Source organism: Symphalangus syndactylus, chromosome 9, assembly GCF_028878055.3.
Source record: "Symphalangus syndactylus isolate Jambi chromosome 9, NHGRI_mSymSyn1-v2.1_pri, whole genome shotgun sequence".
Classification (NCBI taxonomy): Eukaryota; Metazoa; Chordata; class Mammalia; order Primates; family Hylobatidae; genus Symphalangus; species Symphalangus syndactylus.
Window position 1 is genome coordinate 55,755,023 of NC_072431.2, and position 12,318 is coordinate 55,767,340.

Genomic DNA, 12,318 nt, shown 5'->3' on the forward strand with positions numbered 1-12,318 from the left:
TTGGCCACGCTGGTCGCCAGCTCCTGACACCGAGTGCTCTGCCCGCCTCAGCCTCCCGAGCTACTGGGACTACAGACGGAGTCTCGCTCACCCAGTGCTCGGTGTTGTCCGGGCTGGAGTGCGGTGGCGTGGTCTGGCCTCGCGGCAGCCTCTACCCCCCGGCCGCCTGCCTTGGCCTGCCAGGGTGCTGGGATTGCAGCCCCTGCCCGGCCGCCGCCCCATCTGGAAGGTGGGGAGCGCCTCTGCCCGGCCGCCCCGTCTGGGAGGTGAGGAGCACCTCTGCCTGGCCGCCCCGTCTGGGAAGTGAGGAGCGCCTCTGCCCGGCCACCCACCGTCTGGGAAGTGAGGAGCGCCTCTGCCCGGACACCCACCGTCTGGGAAGTGAGGAGCGCCTCTGCCCGGCCACCCACCGTCTGGGAAGTGAGGAGCGCCTCTGCCCGGCCACCCTGTCTGGGAAGTGAGGAGCGCCTCTGCCCGGCCACCCACCGTCTGGGAAGTGAGGAGCGCCTCTGCCCGGCCTCCCATCGTCTGGGAGGTGAGGAGCGCCTCTGCCCGGCCGCCCCGTCCGGGAGGAAGTGAGGAGCACCTCTGCCTGGCCGCCCCGTCCGGGAAGAAGTGAAGAGCACCTCTGCCCGGCCGCCCCGTCCGGGAAGAAGTGAGGAGCGCCTCTGCCCGGCCGCCCCGTCTGGGAAGTGAGGAGCGCCTCTGCCCGGCCGCCCCGTCCGGGAAGAAATGAGGAGCGCCTCTGCCCGGGCGCCCCATCCGGGAAGAAGTGAGGAGCGCCTCTGCCCGGCCGCCCCATCCGGGAAGAAGTGAGGAGCGCCTCTGCCCGGCCACCCATCGTCTGGGAAGTGAGGAGCGCCTCTGCCCGGCCACCCACCGTCTGGGAAGTGAGGAGCGCCTCTGCCTGGCCGCCCCGTCTGGGAAGTGAGGAGCGCCTCTGCCCGGCCGCCCCGTCTGGGAAGTGAGGAGTGCCTCTGCCCGGCCGCCCCGTCTGGGAAGTGAGCAGCGCCTCTGCCCGGCCACCCCGTCCGGGAAGAAGTGAGGAGCGCCTCTGCCCGGGCGCCCCATCCGGGAAGAAGTGAGGAGCGCCTCTGCCCGGCCGCCCCATCCGGGAAGAAGTGAGGAGCGCCTCTGCCCGGCCACCCATCGTCTGGGAAGTGAGGAGCGCTTCTGCCCAGCCGCCCCGTCTGGGAAGTGAGGAGCGCCTCTGCCCGGCCGCCCCGTCTGGGAAGTGAGGAGTGCCTCTGCCCGGCCGCCCCGTCTGGGAAGTGAGCAGGGCGAGCAGCGCCTCTGCCCGGCCACCCCGTCCGGGAAGAAGTGAGGAGCGCCTCTGCCCGGCCGCCCCGTCCGGGAAGAAGTGAGGAGCGCCTCTGCCCGGCCGCCCCGTCCGGGAAGAAGTGAGGAGCGCCTCTGCCCGGCCGCCCCGTCTGGGAAGTGAGGAGCGCCTCTGCCCGGCCGCCCCGTCCGGGAAGAAATGAGGAGCGCCTCTGCCCGGGCGCCCCATCCGGGAAGAAGTGAGGAGTGCCTCTGCCCGGCCGCCCCATCCGGGAAGAAGTGAGGAGCGCCTCTGCCCGGCCACCCATCGTCTGGGAAGTGAGGAGTGCCTCTGCCCGGCCGCCCACCGTCTGGGAAGTGAGGAGCGCCTCTGCCCGGCCGCCCCGTCTGGGAAGTGAGGAGCGCCTCTGCCCGGCCACCCACCGTCTGGGAAGTGAGGAGCGCCTCTGCCCGGCCACCCACCGTCTGGGAAGTGAGGAGCGCCTCTGCCCGGCCACCCACCGTCTGGGAAGTGAGGAGCGCCTCTGCCCGGCCACCCACCGTCTGGGAAGTGAAGAGCGCCTCTGCCCGGCCACCCATCGTCTGGGAAGTGAGGAGCGCCTCTGCCCGGCCACCCACCGTCTGGGAAGTGAGGAGCGCCTCTGCCCGGCCGCCCCGTCTGGGAAGTGAGGAGCGCCTCTGCCCGGCCACCCATCGTCTGGGAAGTGAGGAGCGCCTCTGCCCGGCCTCCCCGTCCGGGAAGAAGTGAGGAGCGCCTCTGCCCGGCCGCCCCGTCGGGAAGAAGTGAGGAGCGCCTCTGCCCGGCCGCCCCGTCCGGGAAGAAGTGAGGAGCACCTCTGCCTGGCCGCCCCGTCTGGGAGGTGAGGAGCGCCTCTGCCCGGCCACCCATCGTCTGGGAGGTGAGGAGCACCTCTGCCCGGCCACCCATCGTCTGGGAGGTGAGGAGCGCCTCTGCCCGGCCACCCATCGTCTGGAAAGTGAGGAGCGCCTCTGCCCGGCTGCCCCATCTGGGAAGTGAGGAGTGCCTCTGCCCAGCCACCCATCGTCTGGGAGGTGAGGAGCGCCTCTGCCCGGCCACCCATCGTCTGGGAAGTGGGGAGCGCCTCTGCCCGACCACCCATCGTCTGGGAAGTGAGGAGCGCCTCTGCCTGGCCACCTATCGTCTGGGAAGAAATGAGGAGCGTCTCTGCCTGGCCGCCCCGTCTGGGAAGTGAGGAGCCCCTCTGCCCGGCCGCCCCGTGTCTGGGTAGAAGTGAGGAGCTCCTCTGCCTGGCCGCTCCGTCTGGGAGGTCTACCACGGAGGCCAGAAGCAATGTGGGGGCTGGACGTGGTGGCTCACGCCTGTGGTCCCGGCACTCTGGGGGGCGAGGCGGGTTGATCACTTCGGGCTAGGAGTTCGAGACCAGTCTGGCCAACTTGGCGAAACATGAAGAATACAACAGACAAACCAACCAACCAACTCAATGACAACAAAACAGGTCTACCCTGGAGTCATACTCTAATTTTTTCTATTTTCCTCCCTTTCTGATCCTTTATCCCACTTTCTTTTTCTTCCTCTTCCTTCTCCCTCTTCTTTGTCAAATAGAGAATTGAGTTATTATCACTGATCCATATAAAGTCCCTCTCTCATTTATTTTAACTCCCACCCCCATTTCTATTCCCCGACTTCCCATGTGCAACCTTCCTAATATGTTTGATACGCATCTTTTTGTTTGTATGTATTTTTAGAAAATGTTTATTGTTTTTGTATGAAAAAAATTAAAAAAAAAAAAAAAAAAAGAATAATCTCGCAGAACACTAACATCAGACAAGGTCACCTGTGTGACCGTGCTGAAATAGGGCCAAAAGTAAGTAAACTTTAAAAAAAACAACTCATAATCATTTCTAAGTAGTGACAAATCCAAGATCATCATAGAAACCACAAAAATCACCAAATATCCCCTGCTCTCAGCCAGTAAGAGTGAGGGCCGAATTCCCACAGTCCCTAGGTGCATGTCTCCCTCGCTGCGAAGAGTAACAACTCCAGTTCTGTTTAACCACAGGTGTGTGCCTGGTGCTCTCTGGCTGCACTTGTAACAGCCAACCTCACAAAGGCTGAGGCCTTTTGAAACTCAAAACTGCCAAGACGAACACCACAGTTTTTCTTTTTATCTACCATCACAGGAGTCTAGCCCACCACTTTAAAACCTTTAGCACTGGCCAGGCGTAGTGGATCACGCCTGTAATCCCAGCACTTTGGGAGGCCGAGGCAGGCGGATCACCTGAGGTCAGGAGTTGGAGACCAGCCTGACCAAAGTGGAGAAACCCCGTCTCTACTAAAAATACAAAATTTATAATCCCAGCACTTGGGGAGGCCGAGGCGGGTGGATCACGAGCTCAGGAGATCAAGACCATCCTGGCTTACATGGTGAAATCCCGTCTCTACTGAAAATATAAAAAATTATCTGGGTGTGGTGGCGGGCGCCTGTAGTCCCAGCTACTCGGGAGGCTGAGGCAGGAGAATGGCATGAACCCAGGAGGTGAAGCTTGCAGTGAGCCAAGATCACGCCACTGCACTCCAGCCTGGGTGACAGAGCAAGACTCCATCTCAAAAAATAAAATAAAATAAAAAACAAAATTAGCCGGGCATGGTAGCACATGCCTGTAGTCCCAGCTACTTGGGAGACTAGGGCAGGAAAGTCGCTTGAACCTGGGAAGCGGAGGTTGTGGTGAGCCAAGATCACGCCATTGCATTCCAGCCTGGGCAACAAGAGCAAAACTCCGTCTCAAAAAAACAAAACAAACAAACAAAAAAAAACAAACAACTTTTAGCCTAGACAGAAAATGAAACAACTGGCATGATGCACTGGGGTCCTGGCTGACTCCAACATGGAGGCTCTGCATCTCAGCGAACCCGCTGCACAGCCTGTGTCTCAGGACACACACAGGGCTCAGGACTCGTTGTGACACTGACAGGTCACTTAGGCTCCCACTCACAACACCAATGCCGGTACAAGCAGGCAAATAAATACAGGTGATCTACACAAGGGAAGATGCTGGACTTGAGCATCACTCTGACAAGACTTGATTCTGTGCATGCCAACTGAAGATGAGTATGCAGGACTTAGGAAAGATTTTCAAGAGAAAATAATTTAAGGATTACGTAATTCGGGAAAATAAAAACCTGAAGGGTAATTTCAACTGAGAATGGCAACTACCTGCTCACCATCTTTTGGAGAACGAAGAAGAAATGAATGGTCTGAACAGACTTAGTCAGACAGAGCTACCCAACAGAGAGGATGCCAAAGTTAAATGACCACAGGAAATGTAACATCTCTTTTTAGGACGCCCTAGATAAGAAATCTTCCAACTGGTCCTTCAGGAGTGTGTCTAAGCAGTCTTGGATGAGCTACATAAACAGGTCTGCAGACCACAGAGCCAGCAATCAGGGACCACATTCCATGTAGTACAAAATTTAGAGGTTTCCCCTTTATCAACGAGAGACCCAGGTGCCAGCATGTTACTACCAGATCTCATTCTTAGGACAGTGTGGCTCAATGGGATGAGACCTTCCAGACACTGGTATCTGAGCATTTGTGGCCTGTCCCTGAGTTGTCAAGATAATTTCCTTATCTCTGAAGGAGTCCAGACAGGAAGGCTTCCACTGCTGGGTGGGTGCTCGCCCCTCTTGCTCCTTAAGCGCCCGGCTCACCCCCTTGCTAGCACAGGGTGTATTACACAGTTTATGGGACTTTTCTGTGAACTACCTGAGGGCAAGAACCATGTCTCACTCCCTTCTTGCTCCTCAAATATTTTACAGGAAAGCAGTCCACAGTCTCACAGAGAGGAAACATGAAGTTTAAGTTCTAGCCCTATGAGGACAACGCCTACTTTGATACCAGGCCTCACACTCTACAGCTTTGTTCAAGCTGAGGAGAGTTCTCCTTCCTTATCTGTGTGTTCCTCAGAACACAAAGTGGGACTCCTGCCAAGTCACCCTTGACTTACTGTGAGGCCTTCCTTAGAAAGGCCTCGCCCTGCCCGGTACCCCCTGAGTCACAGCAGGGTGGCTCTCATTTCTCAGAATGACATCACACCCTTCCATATGTGTCCAGTGGGCTGCAGACTCCTACTGTACCAGCCAGTATGTTTTTAAATCCATTTACAATCTGAATTATTAAACATCCACTGGGTATAGAATAGTTTCCTAAGATATTGAAGAACTTGAATTGTCTGGGGATTATAGACTGATTTTTAATACAGTAGATTTAACTACTAAGTTATTTCATCCATATTACCCCCTGAAACAGTACTGGTTGAATCAATCACACGCTGCCTCATCATCAGTCAGGGCTCAAAGCCAGCCTTTCTCTAGGATGTCTTCCTGACCTCAACCCAACCCTAACCCCAATCCCTCCGGCCAACCCAGGTTTGCTGAGCACCCACACAATTTCCACTCATTTGGGCACAACGTGGAAAGCAGCACTCTCTAGGCCGACCCACCCGCACACTGAGGAACAGGAGAATTCTAACAGCGGCTGGCCCCACAGTGTGTGCTATGTGCCCAGGACTGCTGTGTGTGCGTGACATGTACTCATCTCACCCTACGAGGAAACAGGCAAAGACTGGAGAGAGGAAGAAGCCCGCCTGAAGTCACAGAGCTAGGACATGCACACAGGTTATCAACCCAAGGAATCTCAAGCATATTTAACTTTTGCTTCCAAAGACACTTTTAAAAATGAAGAACAAACATGTAACAAGATAAGCCAACGATACACCAATACACAAGTAAAACAACTGCTTAAAGAAAAGTAACTTTTAACCACAACAATGTCTTCTAAGTACCCATTTTCACCAGCTACTGCTCTAATTAGCTTTGGTAAATAAATCACTTAGTTGTCTGATACAGAAGCAAAACTAATCTAAACTTTTTTTTCTGATTAGACACAGTGGATACATTTTACAAAACTGAAACCTCAATCTACATTGAATAGATATAGGTTCTATACCCACACAAATTATGTATTTTGTGGGAAAAAATGTATTAAACCTGTAAGATTAGTTACTAACTTGGTTTAAAGAAACCTGAATCTTAACTGCCTAATTTGATTCTGTGGTACAAAAACGTCACACAGCAAACTTGCCTTCAAACTAACTGGTGCTAAAAACTGGTTTGCAAAAACAAAACAAAAAGTACCTCTTTCATACAGTTATTCTAAAGCTAAATGGAAGACTGTAAAATGCCCAACAATGGAACAGCTGGTAACGCTCAAAACACAAAACCCCTGGCTTGCATCTAGGGGGATGTTTATATGCAACCAATTCCACCCTGTTTGCTATTTACTCAATACCCAAATGATGGCAACATAAGCAAGTCCATAGGTAACATGCACTAATTAAGCACTCGAGAATTATATACTCTAAAAGACACATTAAAAATCAGCTGCAATCCTTACTGTTTGCGGATAGGATAGGGGGCGTAATCTGTCATAATCTTCTTGTCCAGCTGTATCCCATAAGCCCAGATTCACCGGTTTTCCATCTACCATAACATTGGCAGAATAATTGTCAAAGCTGTAGAATGGAATGAAAATGGTTAGTCACAGATACAGAAGCTAAGTCACTGTCCCGGCCATCCTAGAGAAGGTGTGCCAAGAAAAAGGCCGGGGATGGGCCTGGAGGCTGCCACACCAGCAAATGTCCCTGCAGGCACAAGGAGGAAGGAGGCAGGGGCAAAACTTGCGGGAAACAAACCAAACCCAAAACTTAAGAAAAATGAAAGAAACAAACAACAAGCTATTTAAGTGAAACAAACAACAAGCTATTTAAGTGAAACAAATCACTGTCAGAAATAAAAACATTTTACTTTAAACTAAGACTTTTATCCCGGGAAGAAATAAGGGTACAATTAGCCCCGCTTTCAAATCCTACTTGTTGGGTTTTTCATGTACTTATGTTGCTCATTTTCAGCAAGAGAGAGGGCCACTAGAGCCACCCTCTGCAGGGTTTCCAGAAGGCCTGAGTGCAGAGCAGTCACACAAAACACACCTGACTTAACAAGCCTCCCAATAACATTTTCAAAGTGAGTGTAACTGATGATACAAATGTTTAAATTCATGTGAAGTTGCTACACAAATTAGTCAGGAGAGGTAACGAGCAAAGCCTACAGGGCTGACAGAGGGAAATCAGACTGATGTTAAAAATTGCTACTGGTCAGCAGAAACCAAGCTTTAGAAGAAAATAGTGTTTCCTCTGGACAGGAAGGCAAAAAAGAAAAAAAAAAAAAGAAAGGAAAAATATAATAAAAAGCAAAGGCTGGGCGCGGTGGCTCACGCCTGTAATCCCAGCACTTTGGGAGGCCAAGGTGGGTGGATCACCTGAGGTCAAGAGTTCGAGACCAGCCTGGCCAGCATGACGAAACTTTGTGTCTACTAAAAATGCAAAAATTAGCCAGGGCATGGTGGCAGGTACCTGTAATCCCAGCTACTTGGGAGGCTGAGGCAAGAGAATCGCTTGAACCCGGAAGGCAGAGGTTGCAGTGGACCAAGTTGCGCCATTGCACTCTGGCCTGGGCAACAAGAGTGAAACTCGGTCTCAAAAAAAAGAAGAAGAAGAAAGAAAAGGTGTGATGGTGATGGACATGGTAATTATGCTTCCATAAGAAAAAGATTATTGGATAAATGGTATTGTGACTTTTTTTCCCCTATAAGGGAAAAAGAATCAGGTCCTTGCCTCATTCTATACCAAAAATAAGTCCTAAATGAATTAAAGATAAAAATTTTAGCCACAAAAATCCTAGAAAAAAATACTAGAGCATACTTTTGCATTATTTAAGTACGAAAGGTCTAAGTACAACATACAATTCTGAGGGAGAGGTGGTATTACCATTATTATTATTTGTTTTTTTTTTGAGACAGAATCTCACTCTGTCGCCCAGGCTGGAGTGCAGTGGCGCGATCTCGGCTCACTGCAACCTCCACCTCCTGGGTTCAAGCGATTCTCCTGCCTCAGCCTCCTGAGGATTACAGGTGAGCACCACCACGCCTGGGTAATTTTTGTATTTTTAGTAGAGACGGGGATTCACTATGTTGATCAGGCTGGTCTTGATCTCCTGACCTCATGATCCGCCCACCTCAGCTTCCCAAAGTGCTGGGATTACAGGTGTGAGCCACCGCGCCCGGGTAAGGTGGTATTATTTACATTAAATGCTAAATTTCTATATGGCAGAAGACACTATAATGAAGTACAAAGACAAATGACAGACTGAGGATTATTTACAAAACGTTCCATCAGGCCACCTGCAGTGGAGCATGCTACTCAATAGGCTGAGGTGGAAGGACCAGTAAGTAGTTCAAGTCCAGCCTGGGCAATACTGCAGGACCCCATCTCAAAAAAAAAAAAAAAAAAAAAAAAAAAACACAAAGGGAGGGAGGGGAGAAGAAAGAAGGAAGGAGGGAAGGAGAGTAGCAGAAGAGGGAAGGAGGGAGAGAGGGACGGAGGGAAGGAGGAAGAGAGGGAGGGAGGGAGGGAGAGAAGGAAGGGAGGGAGGGAGGGAGGGAGGGAAGGAGGGAGGGAGGGAGGGAAGGAGGGAGGGAGGGAGGGAGGGAGGGAAGGAGGGAAGGAAGGAAATGTCTCATCAGTAAGAAAAAATTTCAGTAGAAAAATACTAAAGATTTAAACAGACAATTCACAAGAGACTAAAAATGTACAGTAAACATTCAAATGAGCCAGGTGTGGTGGCTCACGCCTGTAATCCCAACACTTTGGGAGGCCAAGGTGGAGAATCACTTGAGGCCAGGTGTTTAAGACCAGCCTCGGCAATATAGCAAAGCATAGCTCTACAAAAACACATTTTTTTTTCTTTTTTGGAGACAACATCTTGCTCTGTTGCCCAGGCTGGAGTGCAGTGGCACAATCTCGGCTCACTGCAACCTCTACCTCCCAGTTTCAAGCAATCCTGCCTCAGCCTCCCGAGTAGCTGGGATTACAGTCATGTGCCACCATGCCCAGCTAATTTTTGTATTTTTAGTAGAGACAGGGTTTCACCATCTTGGCCAAGTTGGTCTCAAACTCCTTACCTCAGTGACCCGCCCGGCTCGGCCTCCCCAAAGTTCTGGGATTACAGGCGTGAGCAAAATTTTTTAATTAAAAAAAAAAAAAATTCAAAAGATTTTAACCACATCTGTGATTGGAAATGAAAACCGTTAGATAACTTCAACCCATGTTAACGGCAGTGTGTACTAAGAGGCCACTTTAGTCAAGGCCAGCAAAGTGACAGCCTTATAGACAGCAATTTGGTAGTATCTACCAAAAAATAATTTTTCTTTTTAATTTTTTTTTTTTTTTTTTGAGACAGAGTCTCACTCTGTTACCCAGGCTGAAGTGCAGTGGCGCAATCTCAGCTCACTGCAACCTCTGCTTCCCGGGTTCAAGCAATTCTCATGCCTCAGCCTCCCGAGTAGCTGGGACTACAGGAGTGCACCACCACGCCCAGCTAACTATTATATTTTTAGTAGAGGTGGGGGTTTTACCATGTTGGCCAGGCTGGTCTCGAACTCCTGACCCCAAGTGATCCTTCCGTCTTGGCCTCCCAAAGTGCTGGGATTACAGGCATGAGCAATCACGCCCAGCTGTATCTACCAAAATTTAAAACATCCATTGTCTTTTGATTTGGCATGATTTTACTTCTAATAATCTATCAGGTGTACACAAAGACATGAGGGACAACACTGAACCCAGCAATGTTTGTTAACACCAAGAGTCCAAGTGACCAGTGGGTTAAATCAGTTACAGTACTTCAAAATCATTAATCATTAATGATTAAACCTTTATCTACATATGTAGATAAGGAAAATCTCCCCCATAAATTTAGGACAACAGGGACAGCATGATTCCACTTACAGTAAAAAATGGGCGCTGTGGCTCACACCTGTAATCCCAGCACTTTGGGAGGCTGAGGTGGGCAGATCACCTGAGGTCAGGAGTTTGAGACCAACCTGGCCAACATGGTGAAACCTGTCTCTACTAAAGAAACAAAAATTAGCCAGGTGTGGTGGTGCATGCCTGTAATCCCAGCTACTTGGGAGGCTGAGGCAGGGGATCGCTTGAACCCAGGAGGCAGATGCTGCAGTGAGCTGAGATCACATCACAGCACTCCAGCCTGGGCGAGAGAGAGAGACTAACTCCAAAAAAAAAAAAAAAAAAAAAAAAAAGGAAAACAACAACAACAACATGTGGGTACAACACTTCAGAGAGCACCTGGGTGTGTGTTGTGCCTGAGGAGGTGAACACAGGTGGGGAGGAGGCAACACCTCCCCAGCTTGCACAGGGAGGACTCATAGCAGCTGCAGGATGGTGCATTATGAGGCTCAGCTACATGGGCTCCCGGGTAACCCATCACCAGAGCAGCACTTTCCTGTCTCCACCCAATTCTGCTGCCTACAGGGAGTAAGCAATTCAACAGCCAATTCCACCCTCCCATACCCCCTTCAACACACACACCCAAGTTTCAATTCCAAAGCCCTATACCTCAATGCTGACATGTAACCAACTGATGACTTATCAGAAAAGGCCAATTAAAACGTAATGGAATCCTTCCCGTTCCAGTTCCCAGAAAGCCAATGTATCTGAAACTCTTGCACTGACAAGGACTGTTTCTGATCAGACTTTTGGTCAGAGTTCTTGTGTCCAACTCTGGTTTTCTTTAACATCATCCAGTCTCTATACTTCACAGACAAAGTTTGTTTTCTGGATGTCTAAAAATCAATTAGCAAAGTTGGAAAAAGTTTGTATTACCCTAAGTTTCTTTTTTTTTTTTTTTTTTCCTTTTGAGATGGAGTTTCGCTTTTGTTGCCCAGGCTGGAGTGCAGTGGCGTGATCTTGGCTCACTGCAACCTCCGCCTCCAGGGTTCAAGTGATTCTCCTGCCTCAGCCTCCCAAGTATGTGAGATTACAGGCACCCACCACCACACCCGGCTAATTTTCTGTATTTTTAGTAGAGACGGGGTTTCATCACGTTGACCACGCTGGTCTTGAACTGCTGACCCTCAGGTGATCCACCTGCCTCAGTCTCCCAAAGTGCTGAGATCACCACGCCCAGCCCTATTTTTTAAAAGCCTAAAATACCTTATAATTAGGTTTCAGTGAATGTTTAAAAAAAAATTAGTATCTGTTCATATGAGGATTAAAGATGGCTTTACAGCAAAACAAATGGTCAAAGGAATGTGAAAACCGTAACACAGACAAGTTAATTCCCAATTTAAGATACTTACACAGTAGGGATATATTCTCCAGGAAATGCATTGGTTGTGTAACTGATCAGTAGGCAAGTTTTACCTACAGCTCTAAAGAGAAAGAGAAAAAAGGTTGCTAGTCAACATGAATGTAATCTTAGCTTTCATTATTAGGTTAAAATAATTTCTAGAGAAAAAAAATCAAGGCATATACATCACACACTTAGCATTAAAGAAAATGTTTTCTATAACCCTTTATCACCACATACACATTTGTGCTCTGAAATTTAAAGTAAACAAACTAGAATTTCTCAGAAAGGTAGAGTCAGGAGCCATCACGTTCTGTTTAGGTACCTGGTGTTAGCATTAATAGTCAAGAAACAGTTGTTACCTATGTACAAGACTCAAGAGAAACAAGATTTTAAAACTTCACGTCTCTTCTGTGAACATCTGTAGAACCTTTCATCCAAGAATCTTACGTTTGATCCTGAAGATATTTTCTTTCTTTTTTTTTTTTTTTTTTTTTGAAACTGAGTCTCATGCTGTCACCCAGGCTGGAGTGTAGTGCAGTGGCACCATCTTGGCTCACTGCAACCTCCGCCTCCCAGGTTCAAGCGATTCTCCTGCCTCAGCCTCCCAAGTAGCTGGGATTACAGGTGCCCACCACCACGCCTGGCTAATTTTTTTGTATTTTTAGTAGAGACGGGTTTTCGCCATGTTGGCCAGGCTGGTCTCGAACTCCTGACCTAAAGTGATCCGCCCACCTGGACCTCCCAAAGTGCTGGGATTACAGGCATGAGCCACCACACCCAGCCTAAAGGTATTTTAA

At 49.8% G+C, this 12,318-nt stretch overlaps 1 protein-coding gene across 3 annotated transcripts in view; it reads right to left on the bottom strand.

The window, feature by feature from the left end:
- Nucleotides 1-12,318, bottom strand: part of RAC1 (Rac family small GTPase 1) — a 33,190-nt gene that overhangs the window by 8,443 nt on the left and 12,429 nt on the right. For all 3 annotated transcript variants that reach the window (XM_055292381.2, XM_063646197.1, XM_055292380.2), the window contains exons 2-3: nt 11,529-11,600; nt 6,714-6,831 (exon numbers count right to left, since the gene is read on the bottom strand). In XM_055292381.2, the coding sequence (XP_055148356.1) occupies nt 6,714-6,831; nt 11,529-11,600 (190 nt within the window). The remainder of the gene's footprint in view (nt 1-6,713; nt 6,832-11,528; nt 11,601-12,318) is intronic.